The sequence below is a fragment of the Caretta caretta genome, chromosome 2, assembly GCF_965140235.1.
Source record: "Caretta caretta isolate rCarCar2 chromosome 2, rCarCar1.hap1, whole genome shotgun sequence".
Taxonomy (NCBI): Eukaryota; Metazoa; Chordata; order Testudines; family Cheloniidae; genus Caretta; species Caretta caretta.
The window spans coordinates 170,233,344-170,253,462 of NC_134207.1; the positions used below are offsets into that span (position 1 = coordinate 170,233,344).

Consider the following 20,119-nt stretch of genomic DNA (forward strand, 5'->3'; position numbering starts at 1 on the left):
TCAGTGTCTCCTTTACCTTTTTGCTTCAATTTTGAAACCAGTAAACTATAAAAATTGTTTGTGGCTGAAAATGCTTTTATACATATTTGATCTGCTGTGCTATCCTGCAGTGCTATTGCTGGGACAGAAAACAGGAAGATCTAATCCTTCTTTTGGACCTAATCTTTGAGCAATGTTGTGATCCTCCTGATACTAACCCTAAAATGATCCCAAAGCTTTTCAGACTTCGCCATCTATAAAAATGTGGAGGTGACGGAAGGTAACAGAAAGCTTTCCTGAGATAGTGTCTAAACAAAGTGCATTCAGTTTAGAGCAAGTTCATCAATCCCCTTTTTGTAAATGGGCTCAATCAAGTTTATTCAGTCCTTGACTCAATCCTGGGCAACCGGCGACCTCTATTGGTGAATTTATAAAATGAGCCGGAGGACAAAGAAGTCTGCAAGTCATCGTGTATTATGCATGGGGAGATGAAATGAGGCAGACCACTCTCTCCGTACACTTTAAATTCCTTTTCCATTTTAAAATCTCTAATAAAGAACTCTTACGCATATTCTTTAGGATACAAAATCAGACCTAGTTTAAAGTTGTTAAAAGGGCCACCTTCAGGACTGTAGCAGAAAAGTATGGGCGCCGAATAAAGAACGGGAGAATAACTAGAAAGTTGACCTCAATGCTGAAAGCATTTGATTTTAAATGTGCAGTGTTCTGAATACACAATCTATGTAGGGTGGCAATATATTGGGTAATAAAGTAAACCCTTCACTCTTTCTTCTGGATTTAGACAAACGGATTGACAAGAATCACTGAGAGGGGAATCTCAGTGCCAAGAAATGGTTTGGAAACAGATTAGTATTCTGGTTCATTTCGTTTCCATGACAGGAAACAGTTTTGCTAGACAGTATTTTGGAAGCGCTGTTAATTTTCACTTGTGAGGAAAAATGTTTATGAGTGAAAGGCTATACATATGTACATAAACAAATTAGGGTCTTTTAAAGTGTCTGTAGTATGTAACATATTTAGATACAATATATAGAAACATTGGCTACGCTACTTTAAATTTTTTTCTTTATTAAGGTTATAATCAAACAAAACGGGACGTTAAAAAAACCCCAAGCAGAACAGAAGTTGCAATTTCACTGATAAGAGACAGTTTAAATTCACGGTGCAAAATCCAGTTTTGCCTTTCAGAATTGGAAAAGGAAGCAGTTATGTAAACTGCTTTGTCTTGGCAAGGAGGTAAAGTCTTAAGAGTTCAGAGACCACTTTAAAAAAGATACTTCGGAGGAACATTCATACATCAGCTGCACCGAAAGTACCGTGCTCCAGTGAGAGAGAGAGAGAGAGAGAGAGAGATTCAATTTTCCCAAGAACTTGCAATTGTCATGTGAGATGGAAGTTAGTCCAAGGTATGTCCTAAACCCTGACTGTGTGTGTTAACAGGCACGCCTCCCAGGTTGTCTTGGGCTATCAATCAGCTCCAGTGTGGACAGGATTGTAGACAGGAAGCCAAAAAGGGCACTCTCGTTTAGCTTTGCTCGTGTCTCCTCTCACAGTGCCAAGGGGTGTGGGGGAAGGAGAACACTTTTCTTTGAAACACAGCGCATAGGATGTAGCCTCTCTCCGTGCCCAAAGTCAGTCCCAACGCATCGGTCTCTGTGTGTGTGTGTGTGTGTGTGTGTGTGTGTGTATATTCTAACTATATGTTTCATTCTATGCATCCGATGAAGTGGGCTGTAGCCCACGAAAGCTTATGCTCAAATAAATTTGTTAGTCTCTAAGGTGCCACAAGTCCTCCTGTTCTCCTCAAAGAGGGTTTCTCACAAGGGCACTTAAACTCAACTCACAACCAGGGGGGTCCCCCCTCCTTACAGTACTTTCTGAACCGAAATCTGGATTTCAATAGTCACTCCCCTTCTCCTGGAGTGCCAGAGTTGTTCATTATTCATAGTCCGGGGCGTGTCCTAAGCAGGAGTTGTATATAGGCAAGAAGTTCAGCTGAATGAGAGAACAGATGGGAGCCCAGAGTTACAGAGAGTAGAAGCCAATAGCAGGCAACAAAGAGAATAAAAAGAAGGGAACTTTGCTCTCTCTTAATTTATTTTTTCTCCTTCATTTCCCCTCTGCTCTCCTCTCTTTCCGTGACCATTTTGGGACCACGTTTCCTCCCAGCCAGACCATTTTGCTCGGTTTGGGTATTTTTTTTTACTTGTTGTTGATTTTTTTTTTTAATTTATTTTATTTTCAAATCTGTGTCTGCGGCAAGAAATCAGTGTCAAAGCCAAGTGACCTGGGCGCTATTGAAGGGGAGGAAGCAACAAGCCGTCTTGGGCGCTAGCTGCTCTTCCTTCTCGTCTTCCTGCAGGGGTGGAGGGCGGGGGGTCCCGGCTGCAGGCAGGGGGTGACTGTAGCTTTAGCCTGCTGGGCTCGCCTCCTCTGGTAGGGGGGCGAGCGGCTGGGGCTTGAGCCTCCTGCTCTGAACCTCCGGGCCAGGGGTCTGTCCTGGTCTCTTCTCTCTCCTGTGTTGGGGGGCGAGTGCCTGTGACTCCCCTCTCCTGTGGTGGGGGGGGGCGGCTCTGCCCCGGGCTAGGTGCGTGTGTGGCTGCGGCTCTGTCCCTCTCCTGCTCTCTCTGCTGCTGCTCGTCCCCTCTCCAGCCCCCCTCCCCCCCCGTGCGCTTGTTGCTATGGTGGCGCGGCTCTGCGTGCTGTGGGCAGTGGCGGCGCTGGCGCTGCTGAGCCGGCGGGCGGTGGCGGTGGGGCCGGTGGTGCGGTGCGAGCCCTGCGACGCGCGGGCGCTGGAGCAGTGCAAGCCGCTGGCGCCCGAGTGCTCCGAGCTGGTGCGGGAGCCGGGCTGCGGCTGCTGCTTGACCTGCGCCCTGCAGGAGGGGCGCCCGTGCGGGGTCTACAGCGAGCGCTGCGGGGCCGGCCTCACCTGCCAGCCGCGCCGAGGGGAGCTCAGACCCCTGCAGGCGCTGCTGGAGGGCAGGGGGCTTTGCACCAACGTGACCGCGGGCAGCAAGCTGCGGACCTTCCTGCTGCAAGGACCACATGTTCCAGGTAAGGCGAGCAGGCTCCAGCCGTTCACTTTGTGTGTGCGTGTGTGTGTTGTTTAATGCAAAAAAAAAAAAAAATTGCCCCTCCAAAAAAAGTTTGATGCAAATCAATCTATCAATCCGTTGCCTTTATGCAAAAAAAAAAAAGTTTAGTTTGCACAAACCAAAAAACAAAACAAAAAAAAACCACTCCCTTACTGCAAAAATGTTTCTGTGAAGCGCCATCCAAGTATTGCAGCCAACTCCTAGCGGATGGGTTCTTAAACAAAACTCCAGCCTTAGTGCGCTGTTAAGACTGACGTGGTCGTTCCTGCTCTGCAAAATAAATGGTCGTGTTTTCTGATCTCGCGGTCAAATCTAGGGCTGTGTGTCAAGTTTGGGCTCGTTTGAATGAGGAATAAGAAAAGAAAGGTTCTTTAATCTCCGCTGTTGCAGAATCCTTCCTTTCAACAGAGGTGAGGATGCTTTTTTAAAAAATATGAGACAGTCGTTCCCCCTTTGACTGAGGAGGCAGGTCTGCCAGGCTGAGATATTTAAAATGGGTGAATTGCTTGTAAAGGAGTACATAGAGAATGGGACAAATATTTTCCCAGCCTGGAAAGTTACTGATTATTTAAAGCAAAGAGACTGGTAGTTTTAAAAGGGGTGAATATTGTGGGTACACTTCTGCAAATAAACGATTGGTAAAAACAAACCTTTCCCCTACTCTCTTGTAAGTAAAACCATTTAGAGTGTGTTTCTTTAAGAGGGAGGGAAGGAAAGTTGGAACAACTTCTGTAAGCATCCACATTTTGCAATGTTCAGAAACAAGGGAAGTTGGGATTCAGATCAGGAAAGCACAATTAATATTTGCACAAATTTCATTAGAGAGTTTACTAACCAATATCGATGATGTAACATCTACTTTATAAGACAGCGTGATAAAAGGTTTGAAAGCAGCGTGGAGTTTTTCTTCTGGGTTGCAGGCACTCTTTGGCTGGCCTCTCCTTAGCTGTGTGAGAGGAAGTGGCCACCAGTGTGCTCTTAACTGGCTGCTGCAGGAGCACAAAATACCTTATTATTATTTTTGTGCTGCTCACAAGCAGTGACGATTTGAAAGAGGGAGAGTTCAAAACATGCTGAGTGAAGATTTAAACCTCATTGAAACACATGGCAACATCCTTCATCATAAGAGCTTGATGCTGTTAACTCTACCTTGAAAGGAATCCTGGATGAGGGGGTATCCATCCAAATGCGTGGAAATTGGAAACGGCTAATTATCAGATATTATTATTATTATTTATTATGTAACTGTAAATATTAGAGGAAGGTAAGGGGTAGATGGCTCTGGACTTTCACTTCTGTTCTGGATCACTTACTAACTTCATCCATAAATAGTTGAAATACTAAAGCCCTATGCTTGCACTCCTTATTCAGACATAAAGCCTGTTGAAGTCAGTGGGAACTTCGCCCCTGTGTATAAAGTGAAAAGTAGGCCCCTTCCTGGGGAATACAAGTTGAGTGCTTAGTTTTCAAGAGGGAAGCAATCTGCTGAACCAATGCTATGCATAGTGCCTGCCTCTTTAAGGGACTACTAGAGTTTCAATCCTAAATCCAAATTCCCAGTACAGATTCTAGCATACAGCAAACTCTCATAATAGGATCAAATCTGTTCCCACACATACAGATAAGTAGAATACCATGTAAAATTGTTTTTGTCATTGTTACATTACAGCAAGTGCTAAAAAAAGTTTTATATGGATTTATATTTTAAAATGTCATTTTAATGCCAGATTTAGAAGGCCATTAACTTCTAGTGCATACTAGATCTTTCTGGCATTGATACAGTTCACATTTTAAGGGACTGTTATTATTAATAAAAGAAAAAAACAACTCTTCCTGTGCTTTTTTCATGATGGTTTTGAATGTGCTAGGAATGGGTATGTAACTAACATGACAACAGCTCTATAGAATAAACTGGTGCAATACAGTATGTCTTGACATTATAAAAAAATTGTAGTCATAACTCATAAATCTGATTTGAGAACTGCTTAAGAACAGATTGCCATGATTAATTATATAAACTGTGAAGTGGCCACCGTAATCTGTTGGTTACATAATGCTTGTTAAAATACTTTCTAAATCTATATGTACATGGTGAATAAAGTGGAATGGCTGCAAAATACTATTGGGGAAATAATTTAGATTTAGGAGAGCTAGATTATTATGTTCTATTGTATCAATGCTTCCAAACATCATTGAGAATGAGAAAAAAAATACTACTGTAAAAAAAAAAAAAAGAAATTAAACCACAAAAAATATGTTCAAACACCGCTGAGAGTCTGAGTTAAACCCACAAAAGCCAGGAAATTCAGAGTTAAGACTTAAACTTCCTTAATCCATTTGCGCTGAGAGTTGGATTTTCCTGGTCAATTATGTCTACTGCCAGCAGTGGCTACACCAAAACCACTGGCACAAGATGTTAATTCTGATCCCTCCTTCTCCTCCCTGTGCCTATGTATTGCAGGGGCCTTAGTGCCATATGTGCTAAAATTGTTGGACTCAGTGGGATATGTTAGGAAGGCTTTCAGTCTTGATGCTGAATTTCTTGGCTTTGGTGTTTTTTAGTGAGCCTTTTAGCACTATTTTAATATAGATTTTGTGCTTTAACTTTAGCCTAGCATTGAAGCAACGGTATTAAAAGTAATCTGTGCCCTGCACGTCAATTATCATTTTACATTCCCAATGTGATTTCCGTTCCTTTTTTAAAAAGTTCAGATGGCGTGCAGCCAAAGGGCTGAAATGCAGCAAGCAGTCTGACTTAACTGATAAAGGATATAAACTTTAAAAATGTCTCAGAGGAAATGCAGCCATCTGCATTTACACTGGAAGGGTCCTGTAAGCTATAGTATAGTATAGACACATAATCTTAAGTACTGTATATGGAAACTTTGTGCCTGCACAGTATTCTGGGGCACTTTATTTTTGTTTACTTCTATGGAAAGTAGATAGAGAAGAAAATATTTTTAAACTCTTCTGACTCAGAGCGAAAAGCAAATAAACTGGATGTTTGTTTTTTGATACTATGGCAGAGTGGATGGCAATGTTGTGTTGGTAATCTGAAATGTGTTTAATATAAAAATAGAATCAAATTGGAAAATTCTCTATCAACTAAGTAAAATTTAACTTACCAAATGTTTGCAGTATGTGGGAGAAAATTAAGAAATAACTGTATTAAGGCCCATTAAAATTAACATGGTAGTATTACTTCTATTTAGTAATACCTCTTTGTTAATTCCCTTCCTGGAGAAGATATAAAGGAGAGACAAAAAGAAAGGAGTACCTTAGAGACTAACAAATTTATTTGAGCATAAGCTTTCGTGAGCTACAGCTCACTTCATCAGGCATGCATCCGATGAAGTGAGCTGTAGCTCACGAAAGCTTATGCTCAAATAAATTGGTTAGTCTCTAAGGTGCCACAAGTACTCCTTTTCTTTTTGCGGATACAGACTAACACGGCTGCTACTCTGAAAGGAGAGACACTACATTACAGAATACTAACCATCATAAGACATTACAGGAAATCATTATCACTACTAAGTGATAATAAAATCAGTTCTAGGACATAAATAAATTATTTGAATTTTTTGCACGTCTTGCATTGGTAAAGTTGATAACAGATTTCTGATTCAGATCCAAACTCTGGAAATGATCAAGTCCCCGTGCAAATCTGCCCCCTTCTGGTGGGAAAAAACTTCAAATTAAGGGAAGCAATTAGCTATATACTCAGTTTAAATAGCAAGTGGTTTAAAAAATCAAATTGATGGAAAGTATAAATGAAAATGTTCATACAATTAAGTAGAAAAGAAAGATGTTTAATTAGTAGCAACCAACAATGACAGTGGAATGGCAGAGTTTAAAAGAATTACTAGGAGTTTACGAGATATTTCAGTCATGAGAACATTAGAATTATTTCTGTTCAGGAAATACAGACATTGCTGCTCAGAGAACACTATGTCATTTAAGGCTCTCTGTGTTTTTTAATAAAAAAGAAAAGAAATACTAGAATCTCTTAAAATAAGCTATTGTGCTCCTAGGCTTAACTGAATAATTAACTTTGTTTCTTTGTTGAATTTATTTTATTTGAAGGAAATTCCAGTGATTCAGAAGAAGACCAGAATGCCAGTAGCATAGAGAATCAGGCCATCCCTAACTCTCACAGGGTGTCAGATTCCAAATCACATCCACATCACACCAAAATAGATATCATCAGGAAAGAACAAGCCAAAAATACACAGCGGTACAAAGTGGAATATGATTCACAAAGTACAGATACACTGAATTTCTCTTCTGAATCCAAACAAGAGACTGAATATGTAAGTATATTTATAAGTAGAAAAGATAAATACATTCTCATGCTTGCTTTTTTTTTTTTTTTGGCATGCTGTATTTGACAAGATAAATAGAAAACCAGATGGTGGTAATTGTTGTAGCCATTTAAGGAGTTCTGACTGTGTGATCAGTCAAACTATTGGAGATGCAAATGCAGAGGGTCAGCAGGCCAGACAGATCACATTTGGAAACCACAGAGGTCTAGTGTTTGTTTTTAATCTGATTATCAATAAGAATCCTTGGACAGTAAAAAAGATTAATCTCACCTATAGTTTTCACATATGGGTGTGAACAGAGTCAGACTAGGACTAATAACAGCTTGATTAGATTTGATTACCCACTGGCAAGAAAGAAAGGGCAATGCAAAAAAGAAAAAGGCCTTATATTCAACCCAAAGGTCTGAGTCTGTGCTCCAGGAAGCAAATTATGGAAAGTGCTCTAGCATGGAACTGAGTACCAGCTTTTGATTGATTATCAAATGTGCCTAGTGCACACAAATCTGTGTTCTAGATTTGTAGTAATTGCTCTGTCACACTGAAAATGTCTGCAGGTAATGACCATAGGGATAAGAGCTGCCACTGTTTCTTATTCCTTATTTACAGTTTATGGGCAAGATTGCAGGGCAGCCTGGGTACAGGGAATGTGAGCAGGTAAAACTATGATTCATGTACTGCTCTTGGCAGACAATCTGGTTATCCTCATACCAGTGCCAACAGGCATGCAAAATGTTTCTTGGGTATACTTTGGCACTTCATCAAAATATTCATGGGTGATCCAGACGTATCTTTCTTCCACAAAAAGAATGTTTCAAAACCTACAAAAAGTAGTGAGTTCCATCCATGTAGAGAGTATATGGCAGCTAAAACAAATTAGCAAGGTTAATTTTCCTGCCTGTTCAATGTATTACTGAAGTCAGGCGTTCCAGTTAAAGCACATCAGAGTCTGAGAGGTTCAGAATGTCCTTCTTCCAAAAAATAAATCTGTGTATAGCAGAATTATCATTTTAGGTAGCTGTGAGGGCTGATGAGAGATTATGGGGCACTGGCCCAGAACTAGGGCTTCTAGGGTATGGCTACACAGCAGCTGAGAGCATGCTTGTCAGCCTCAGTAGTCAGACTTGTGCTTGCAGGATTCAAGCTAGCATGCTAAAAATTGAAGTGTGGATGTTTCTAGTCATTTCTGGTCAGATCCATCACCCTATTTTTATGGAGTTCTTTGCTGCTTAGTGCTTTTTAATATCTACAGATTTACTATTTTTAAGAATATAGGAGACAGGGTTTGAGCGAGAGGATTTCATTTCTGCTTTCTTAAACATGATCATTGACAGGGTCCCTGCCGTAGAGAAATGGAAGACACGTTAAATCACCTAAAGATCCAGAATGTCTTGAGTCCAAGAGGATTCCATATTCCAAATTGTGACAAGAAAGGATTTTACAAGAAAAAGCAAGTGAGTAATATTTCTTGATCATTTCAGTAAGTGTATTTCAGCTTTTCCACATCATTATCTGTTAATACAAAGTCAAATTTAACATTACTAGTAATGTTCATGTGCATTACGTAGCACTTTACTGAAACATTAGTTTAAGCCCAGTTTCAGGACCTGGTGGCATAGCACCAAGCCATGTCAGGTGTAGACAGTGTTTTTATTTGCTGTCGTTCCTGACAACAGATTAATCTGAGAAACTTCATACCCAATCACACATGGGTTGGCCAGAGCCCCGGATATCAATGCCCATCAGTTTAAAAAAAGCATTAACCCACAGTGTTAACTGTTGGAGTCACCATATGACTGTAATAGATCAGTGCTTTGAATTGTAAATAGCTGCTTGAGAGTTCCTAGAAGAACTGGATTAGGTCACATTACAAAAAGCAACTTGAGAAAGCCATATATCTGTCGTTTATACGCTGCAGAGATCACTTCCAAAATCTATGTCATGTTATAGTGAAAGTGATACACTCAGTATTTACTCTTCAGTAATGATGGTCTCTCAACCCCTTTGGTTTTCCATTTGCATTTGGTTACGGGCTTGTGACCTTTCTTGACAAATGCAAACACCGCCACAGCTATTCATGCCTTTGTTATCTCCATATTGAACTATTGCTACATGCTCTACTTAAGGGTGCCCGTGAAGGGCTCTCAAGAAACTTTGGCTAGTGGAAAATAAATATCAGGGCCCTTGCTTAGTGTTTTTCCATGTCAGAACCCATAATTCCAATGTTTAGTAGATTGCAATGGCTCTGAATTAGTTTCTTGGTGCAGTTCAAGGTGCAGTTTTAAATTTACAGAGCTTTATATCAGGGGTTCTCAAGCTTTTCAGTGGGCTGGTTCACATCTTTAAAGAGAATTTATATAGTGGGCCACCTTCCCCCTCCCTTTCATGATTACTCAGGCCCACTTCTCCCTTCACATCCCTGTGGTAACCACAGCAGTGCCTCACACTGGAAAATAATATTAGGAAAGCATTCCATGTATTTTTAGTTGTCGTCTGTTTTTTATCAGTTGGAAATGAAAGTGAAATGAGCAGCCAGCCCAACTTGGCTACCACACATCCATAGGCTTCACTTTAAGTCCTGCTGCTCTCTGTTGCTTGGATCATGGATTTCTTCAAGTATGTCTACTCTGCAAAAAAAAAAAAAAAATGTGTTCTTAACTTGGTTAGCTAATCTGCATTAGCTAACTTGGGTTCAAGTAGCAGTGAAGGCACAGCAACTTGGTTTTTAATTTGGGTTAGCAGTTGAAATTCAACCCCAGGTTGCCTCAGAGGCTTTAACTCCAGCTTCTAACCTGAGTTAAAAGCCAAGTTGCTGTGACATCACTGCTGTTTTAACCCAGGTTAGCTAACATGAGTTAAGAACACACCTTTTTTCAGCACAGGGGTATCCTTCCTCTTATGTAACATCTCAACAACTGAGCTCAGCAACCTCTGCAGATTTGATGATGGGCACTCAGAGAGGGGGCTCCTGGCTCTAGAATACACTTCTTCCACTGATCTGACAGTGCCTATGTTTGTTGACCTTTAGGGCGTGTTGCATAGCTCATCTATTCACTCTAGCTTTTCCTGAGCAGCTGGTGATTTTCTCAAGCGGGGCAAGTTTCTTTTTTTGGGTTGGAGGTCTCATTTAAGCTGGTGTGAATTCTTGTTCCATGATATTTTAACTTGATGTAAATGAACGTAGGGCCATATGTAGGTTGCAGCCCTCAATCTGCATTCATTCCAAAATGCCATTGATTTCAACGAAAGTTATTCAATGGTCTAAGGACAGCACTGACCCTCTGAGTGGGAACCAAGATTGTGTGTGTGTTCCTATGACATAGAAGTGTTTAGCTTATTTCAAGCAATAGATATTTGAACAGAGTTCCAAGAGATATGCTTTTTGTTACATACTGTAGTCCGTGTGCTCCTTTAGCTATTAAAGAAGACCAAAGAATATGCTCTACTTTGTCCATTTGCAGAAATTGCCTGCAGTACTTTTGTCAACTTGCAGCTCAGATTGTGAGCTCTTTATGGAATGGACATTTTTTCTTCAGTGTTACTCTATGCTAGGCGCTTTCCTGGGTACTACCGTAAATAAATAATAAGATCCATAGGCACCAAAATGTTGAGGTGCATTTTTGAGCAGTGATAATTCTGCCATTAGGGAACCTGGGCACTTCCCCACTCCAAAAAATGATATTAAAATAAGTGTACCTTGATGTCAGTTCTAGTCATCATTCAAAGCTATTCATTTAATAGAATAAGATGAAGATCCTATGTAAGGGGAGCTGCTTCTGCACTCTAAATTCTGTAGTGCATGTTCCACCAGAGGCTTTAAAACTGCATCTGCTGAATTTCAGAGAGAGTTCCTGCACTACATGTAGTGGCCTATCATGGGGGCATCTGTGGCAAAGGATGTGCCTAGTCCTGCCAGATGCCATGCCACGTGCCTGTATGCCCCACTGGCTTCCATAGGAATTGAGGGAAGCTCAGCATCTTGCAGAATCAAGCCCTCAGTGAGCACAGGCAGAGTCAACACAAGCAGATATCTTACCTGAGCGCTGATCTAGAGCCAACACTTAGTACTGCTATCAAACTGTAATGCAGGCCTTAACTTTAGGGTGGGTGTCGAGGATACAGTCTGCAGCTCACAAAAATGCAAAATAATATGTTTACAGTATCATTCTAAAATTAAATACCACAATAGGTATGAGAAATAAGTACATATATAATAGACTGCACTCACTGCTGTATGGGAAATGTAGTGATTGCCCTGTTTTTTGCAGCATCATAAATCTAGGTCTGATACTTTAGGAACTCAGAGAACATATCTAATCTGAATAACATAAAGCTAGGTTATTCTATGATTTCCTGCATTGCTGTTATTAACATCATTTAGCATTTGTAACTCCACATTATGACAGAAGAATTCAGTGTGTTATACAGTACTAGGAAATAGTAAATCATCCTAAATAATATTATTTTCACTGTCCTAGAAGGCAGACATTTTTAATAATGGAAATATCAGCTTTCTTCTGGTACCTCTAAAGTAGCTGGATATGCAGCTCAGTGCACTACGGTGGCACGCCACCTCCAAAGAATGTTGCCCAGGGAAGGTTAGCAAAAATTAGGTGTTTGCATATTTTGTAAAAGTAGTTCATTCTTTACCAAAGCAGTTTAGCTGTCATTTCAGAAGCTGTGTGGTGTAATGGTTAGATCAGTGATTTGGAATCAAAACTCCTCCAGTGTTTCTTTTTGGCTCTGCCATTGATATGGACCCTGATCCTGCAAGCTGCTCCACACAGGCAAACACTGTCATGCCTAAATGGATCCCCATTGAATTCATGGACATAAGCATTTGCTCATACAGAGCAAATTGCATGATTAGGGCCTTTTTGCTTAATGTCATATTAATACCCACCTCATAAGGTGCTGTGAGTATCAAATAAAATGTTAATAAATGCTCTGAGATCTTAAGAAAATAAAGGCACTTTATGAGTGCAACTTCTATGTTGTAGATACAGATACGGTCCAGTAGTACAGTATATTTCAGCACAGTGCCAGGCTATGCAGTGCAGAACTAACACAAAGAAACAATATGGTTATAAATAGGGCCTTACCAATCCCCCATAAAATCTGGTCTTTTGTGTATTTTTACCCTATACTATACTCCTTTATACTATAAGGTAAAAGAATATACAAGTACACAGTGTTTCTCCAACTGGGGGTCCCAACACAAAAGGGGGTCCCAAGCCTATTGTAAAGGGGTTGCAGTATTGCCACCCTTACTTCTGCGCTGTTGCTGGTGGTGGCACTGCCTTCAGAGCTGGGTGGCCAGAGAGCAGCGGCTGCTGGCCAGGAATCTAGCTCTGAAGGCTGCACTGCTCCTGGTGGCAGTGCTATCTTCAGAGCTCGGCACCTGTCCAGCAGCCGCCGTGCTTCAGCTATCCAGTTCTGAAGGCAGAGCAGAAGTAAGGGTGGCAATACCTTGACCTCCCTCCCCCCAATAGCTTTGCCACCCCCTTTTGGGTCGGGAACCCCAGTCTGAGAAGTGTTGGCTTAAGGGCTTTACATATTTTGCCATTTTTCAGTAAATATTCATGCTTTGTTACAACTCTGAAATTTAAGATTTAAATATCTGAAATAGTGAAATTCAGGATTTTTAAAACGCTGTCTATGACTGTGAAAAATGGACCATGAATTTGGTAGGGCCCTAGTTATAAAGGAGCAGCATTTGTCTACAGATAAGTGATAGGTTTGGGCTAAATCTAGTGAAGTATCATGATCATCTAAAAGAGCCATATAAAGTCTTTCATAAGAAAGTTTTCCTCTTCGTGTTCACATGAACTACCTGTTTTCTTTACTGACTAGCTCTTCAGGAACATGTTGAATGCAGTTGTTCTTCATGATTTGATTTTTGTATATCAAGTAATTGACTTTCCAGACACCCTCGGGGTAGTTTTAGTGGTTTGCTGTAAAGGAAAAGATACATCATGGAAAGCAATTTAAAGTATTTATATATTTTTTTAATATTTAATTATTATTAAATCAGGAGCACGGGGAAATTATCAAATAAATGTGGTTGCTAATATGCACTTATCATCTTGCCAAGCCACGTGATGTACAACATGAAATCAAATAGGAGAGTCAGTCGTACTGGAAGCTACATGAACAGTTCTGAAAGGAATTCTGCCCTCTCCACTCCCTGTCCATTTAAATTAATATTTGTTATTTACTTTACTTTTCTTGCCCAATGCTTCTTGGTAAACAACGGTTTAAAGGTAAAACTGGAAGTCTGGCTTTGTGGTTGTTCTAGAGTAGAGGGATCAGAGTTTGAGTCCCTAATTTAATTTTTGCTCCTCGATCCTCAGAACCTGGAAACATGGTACAGAGTCATTGTCATCATGCCCCATGGAAGTGAGGAGCAACACTGATGAGCTCTAAAGATATCTGTGTTCAGTCCTCAAGTAAATTGTGTAAAAGAGAGGAAGTGATAAAGAGGAACGTGGAGGGACCCCTCCAGAGCATAATAGGACCCCTTTGTTTATTATATACTGCACCAGATCTGTTAGACATTGATCCCTACTTACTCATGCCTAAGTCATATACTGTGGTATATGGGTATAGTTTCATGGTGCAGGAGTATATCTGTCTCAAGCAAGCAAAGAATTTTTGATAGAATTAAGATTCTCTAAGAATTATCCCAAATCCACATAAATGGCCAGCTTTTCAGTAGATGTGAATTGACATTGCTCCATTTAAGACAAAGCTCCCCCAATCCTGGGCCAGCCAGAGGCCAAAATAACCTTTGCTGTAAATTAGAGCTTTCTAAAGGCTGCTTTCAAGTTATGCCAGTTGCAGTCCCATAGGAATGACTGTACTGACCAGGAATTAAGTGGCACCCCTTATGCTTTGCCATGTCCCTTCTGCATTGCTCTGTGGAGGGGACAGAGCAGGGGGCAACAGGGCTGACATCTGGCCCCTCTGTCAGAGGAAATCCTCAGCTGCCCAATTTAGGGCATTATTCCAGCTGTTTTGCACTTCTGAGGCAGCACAAAGCAGCTGGAGCTGGGCCCAGGAATCTGTCCCCACTGGTATACAAAACACAGAATAAGAGATGTCTTTTTGATATGCACTGTCTATCATTTCAGTTGATGTCAGGGCAAGAGAATGCAAAATATGGGAGTTTTAGAATAAAAAGATCCCTTTTGGGCCAGATCAAACTATTATGGGAGATATGTTTGTCCCTTGCCCCAGTGCTGGGCAGTCAGTGCAAATCCTTGTTTTGAACTTGAGAGATCTGAAAAACATTTCTGTGTTGCTCTGGAGACAAAGCATTATTTTTGCTGCTTATCTCTAAGGCACAGAGCAGATCTGAGACTTTTTCTCAAAACAAGAAATGAAAGGTGGCTTCTAACTGTATTTAATGCTGAAAGTCAGTGATGAGATTGTAGAAAATAAAATGACATTAAAAGTGAGACCAATTTTTTAAACTGATAATTTGGTTTACATATGTATGTCTTTGACAGTAATCAAAGTCAATTCCTTTGAACCATTGAGATTTGTGAAGAACACTTCATACAGTACCTCTGAAAGCAAAGAGGATATGTTACAGATATTAGCAGAGGTACAGTTTAGTGAACTGAATACCAGGCTGAGAGTTAGGAAATCCTAACTCTAATTCTGGGCTCGGACACTGACTGTGTGTCCTTTGGAAAATCACTTAAGAATTTCTGCCTTAGTTTCCTGATCTATGAACTTGTTATAATAAAAGAGATGTTGACTGTGGATTAAATTATTTTGACGCCAAAGAGTTTTAAGGATTAAACATTACCAGTTCAGTTAGGTCCTGATCTAGTGGCCATTAAAGTTAATGGAAAAATTCCCATTGACTCAATGGCCAGTGGATCAGGCCATTAATGGGCTTGTTAAACAATGTAAAAGGATAAAATCCATGTTGGTTTCGTGTTTAAGGACAACTGACTGAATGGCTAACTTGTAATTCAAACAAAGATAATCAGATAATTAGGCGAATTACTAATGCAACTCTTTTTTCGATTGGCCAGGGTTGCTTTTCCCCCTCAGAAAATAAGCATTTGTTTACTTTGGACCTGATCTTGTAGACATTCTTCTGGCATAACTGCCATTGAAGTGACTAGGATTGTTGCATGCAGTATGACTGCAAAACAAAGGTTCTGAAGAAGAGAAAGCTTTGTGTTATTTCAGCACATGACATGATATTTGGTCTTCCTGCCCAAAGATATAACAAGAATATAGACTTAGATAATCATCTTCTGGCCTTTGGAATCAATGAATCTAAACGACTGCTCATTTTCAGTTAGAGTGAGTGCTATTAGTTCATGTACCATAATAAACATGGTAAAAGCAAACATTCCTCAGGGAGAGGAGTCTGTCCAACACAATATCCAGCTTTCTGAACCATGCAAGCTCTGAAAAGCTATGGGTGATGTTTGCTTCATGGCAGGATGATGGAATCCAAAGAAAATTTGCCAACTACGGAAACCACAAAGAGATCTCTTCCCCCAAAAGTCCATGGTGGGGAGTTGTGGAGCTGGCTAGGGGTAGGGATAAAGGAGCAAAGGAGCTCCTCACTTTCCACAGTACTCAACTATTAGGGACTGTATGTGCTGCACTGTGTGGCCTTGGATAGGTAAATTAGTGGCTCCTGGACCAATCAGCTATGCTATAAGGGTGAAATGGGCTCCTATGCAGAGGCCTGTGCACCATTTAAGTCCTACTTAAACCTTGTTTTGAGGACTTAATTGGTGCCTGCATAGGCCTTCTACAGACTCTTTCAACCTGGATAAATTTCATCCTCAATGAATAAAATACATGAGCTGGAAATGTACACAGGCCACCCACCTGCTTTGGAGGATGATTTCTCTTGTTCCCTCCAAAGGAGGTGGAGGTAGGCTTCTTTTTTTGTGTGTTTTTATTTTTGGTGGCAGAGGATGGGCGAGGTCTTCAGGCTACGTGGCTTCTCTGTTCTTGTTCCTAGGTGATATATCTGTTGTAGTTGTAATCTAGCAAGAGCCTGATAAATTTGTGCCACAGACTCTTTAAAATTCTTCACCTACTAAATGGTGGTTATTTTAGCTCTGATGAACATGTCTCTGCAGTAGGGCATTCAGTGAGTCTACAACCATAAAATCCCAAAGTCCAGTTGACATAGATTGTGACTCCATCCTGGGAAGGAGGTTGACTGTAGAATGCTTAATATGACTTTGCATGACTATTAGAGAGGGGTGCTTCCCCTTATAATAGAAGAAAACTTTCAGTTACGGAGGTACCTTTCAGCTGGACTGGGCCCCGAGGTAGCTGAGGAATGTTATATGCAATATGTGATCAGGAACTATGTATGCTGCCTTAGATTCTCTTTGTAACTCTTAGGGTCTTTGGAAGAATCTCTTTAGTGTGCTTGGTTTTCCATCTTTCCTGTACTAAATTATTATTTCTAGAGAAAGTTTCAGCTTTTATATAGATATATAAATAATTTATAGCAAAAACATACGTACACACTATGTATTACAATTTCAGGTTGGCTTGTATTGATAACTAGTCTTGGTAGGCAAGTGCTTTCTCTAGAAATTATTTAGGTTATGGATTATGGATATTCAGGCAACCTTATTTATAGGAAATTATATATGTAAAGCTCTAATATACCTAGCAGTTGTTGAAGTGATAACTCTGTTGCAGGGTATTATATATCTGTTAATAAATGTCAACTAGAGTACTGAAATTCCCCTGGCAAACAGATGTAAGCTGAGGTGTTATTGCTGCAAGTGCAGTCTCTGCCAAACATGTGCTCCCTTAGTATGGTAAGAGTAATCTGTTGAGTTTTTTCCCAAATAAAGGATCTGATCCTACAACCTTTACAGTTGCAAGTAGTGTCATTGAAGTTGATTTTGCTCAATAATGGACAACTGTGCTGTGTGATATCATGTGGAGTGGTTTATAAAGCTGCCTTTTTGTGCTTCTAAGAATAGTTTTATTGTAGGATGATTAGATCCCTAATAGTTGGCTGGCAGTAGAAGTAAAATATCATTATAATAGTTTGTGCTGGTAATTGGAATTCCATATACTCACAGCATGAGCAGTGTTGATTTGGCCATGTTATATTACTGAAGCTATCAAAGAGATTAGAATTAACTGGAACCCCTGCTGTACCCAAAAAAAAAGGCGTTAACTGAATCTTGCATTCATTTTGTTTCAGTGCCGCCCATCCAAAGGCCGAAAGAGAGGCTATTGCTGGTGTGTGGATAAATATGGACAGCCACTTCCTGGATACGATGGGAAAGGAAAAGGAGATGTCCACTGCTACAACTTGGAAAGCAAATGAGGGGCAGGTGCCATCTCCTGTGGAATCTGTTTGTGGCAGTTCAACCCATCAGAGATCTTGGAGGGACTGGGGAAAAAGCATGGACTGCATTGGACTTGGAGTTACGAGTTCTGCCTCCTACTGATACTGGGGGATTCATTGACTCTATGGACTCTGCAGCTGCACCCTGTCACTGACACACTTCCTGCTTTCTATAGAACATAGGGAGCTCTGAATTCCCAATTAAATCTGCACTATTTATCCCCAGAAAGAAAAAAAGGCACTTCAGAATGGATTCAGGGAGTCTCCACTGACTTTTTAAAATAACGGCCTGTGACCAATTTGATCCCGAAAGATACTGTGTTTTATTTTAAAGAATTTATAGATTGTAAGCTTGTAAAAATATTAAGAAAAACCCAAGGATTTAAAGTTTAAGCTTTTTCTATACAGGTCTGACGGGAAACTTATCTTCACGGGTAAAATGTTTTATAAAAATCTCAAAGAACTTTTTAAAGAAACGTGTTTCTAAAATAAAGACATGGCTATTTTTTTCTGTAAAGTATATTATGAATATTCTGTTAGTCTGTATTTAATATAATTGTTTTTTAATAAACTTTATTTAAATGTAACATGTGAATACCAAATGTTACACATTCATTTTGGTGTATGCTAATGAATACATGCAAGTCAAAAAACAAAGGGGATTGTAAATAGAACGGCGTATATATCTTTACTTAATGGGGATGAGCCAAAATAGATTTACTGCCTGAAGAAAAAGTTTCCTAAAAAGGCTGTTTCCCTATTTAAAGTAGCTAAAACCATCAAAATAACTTTTTAATCAATCTTTCTATTGGTTTTTCTAGTGCATACCTCACTGTAATACTTAGATGTTAGATAAGCAATTAATAGTGGCATTGAAATTGACGATAAACAACTCTTCTCTCCTACTCGTTTCAGCTACTCTAACACAATTTTTTCCCTACTTCTCCTCTTTTAAAACTTAACACTAGATTAATTTTCTGTCTGTGGATATTCTGTCTTCCTCTTATGACATTTTTTTTAAAACACAAGCTTGTATCCATTTTTAATTGTCTTACTACAAAAACCTAACTAACGGCCATATTCTACCTTCATTCTACATGAGGCACTCATATTAAAGTCAGTGCCAAACATATACAGAAAAGTGGTATAGACCTAAATTTTAGGACTCTCCGAGCTCAACTCTTCTATTGCATGGTCGTAACTTCCACTGACTTCATTGGGAGTTGTCTGCTTGCCTTTAAGAGCAGAAGAGTAACCATCCAGTTCTGAAAAATATGTCTCCCTGTCATGAATTCACTTAGATTTTCAATCTGGAGAGAGGTTTTATGTTTTGAGTTTGTGGTTCTTTCAAATATCTGGCATATGGTATCAATTGGAGTAAGATTCCCATTAAAAGTAATGGGAAAGTCTACATGAAAATCAGTTGTGGGATGTGGCCTATGGAACTGAGCATCTTTTCCGTTTTGGATAAGATTTGAAAAGTAATAATATTTTATTACAAACTGCATATAAGTAAGTGGTGTAACTCAAAAAAAATCACTGTTAATTGAATGTCCTATTGAATATTTAGCGAGTCAGGAATTAGGTGATTTGTGTGACTGCAGCCACCAGCCTTGTATTTGGCTTGGGTTATCTGAACAGCTTTACTTGCATCCCATGCAGTTTCTCAGTTTATAATCTAACAAAATGATCTTGCATCATCATTAAAACTGAAATCCTAACCCAAATCCTAATCCAAACTCAGGTTAGTGAAGTAGTTGTTACTCCAAAATGTGTACAGTCTTGAATATTTGAGTTTCAGACAGATTTGTGAACTGATGAAAATACTGCAATTGTAAAAGTTTTACCAAGAAATCATTGCAATTACACTTTTTTAAAGCTGTAAACAATCTACCCTCGTACTATCACACGAGCAAGAAATTGTATACAGCAGCTTTATGTCATGTAACTGTAGACATGAAACTAAGGGCTAGATTCATGAAATGGAGTCAATATTTAACAATATTCAATAATAATAACTAATAATAACAATTCTTCTTTGAGTGCTTGTTCATGTTGATTCCAATCAGGTATGTGTGCATTGGGTGGGCCAGGATGGCGCCTGGAGTTGTGCCTTCATGGCGCTCAATATAGAGCCCTATTGACCCACCACCCCCTCAGTTCCTTCTTACCGCCAGTGACGGTTAGCTGGAACTTCCCTGTGCTCTTGTCTTACATTGTTTTTCATTAGTTTTCCATTGTTCGTTGATAGTGAGTAGTTAGTAGTTCGTTAGTGTTAGGTAAGTTTCTTTTGTGGGGGGGAAATCCCCTCCTATGCTCTCCCAACGCCAGGGCATTCCAGG

At 39.9% G+C, this 20,119-nt stretch overlaps 1 protein-coding gene across 1 annotated transcript; it reads left to right on the forward strand.

The window, feature by feature from the left end:
- Positions 1-1,995: 1,995 nt before the first annotated feature.
- IGFBP3 (insulin like growth factor binding protein 3) lies at positions 1,996-18,364 on the forward strand. The gene is made up of 4 exons (XM_048839216.2): positions 1,996-3,054; positions 7,179-7,405; positions 8,749-8,868; positions 17,631-18,364. Exons 1-4 carry the CDS (start codon positions 2,682-2,684, stop codon positions 17,754-17,756), a joined length of 846 nt encoding a protein of 281 aa, XP_048695173.1. The 5' UTR covers positions 1,996-2,681; the 3' UTR covers positions 17,757-18,364.
- Positions 18,365-20,119: the final 1,755 nt, after the last annotated feature.

Excerpts from the sequence above, each read along its gene's own strand:
- IGFBP3 (XM_048839216.2), top strand. The coding sequence starts at position 2,682 with ATGGTGGCGCGGCTCTGCGTGCTGTGGGCAGTGGCGGCGCTGGCGCTG. Across the intron at positions 3,055-7,178 it reads GCAAGGACCACATGTTCCAG|GAAATTCCAGTGATTCAGAA; the intron begins GTAAGGCGAGCA and ends TTTTATTTGAAG. Across the intron at positions 7,406-8,748 it reads CCAAACAAGAGACTGAATAT|GGTCCCTGCCGTAGAGAAAT; the intron begins GTAAGTATATTT and ends GATCATTGACAG.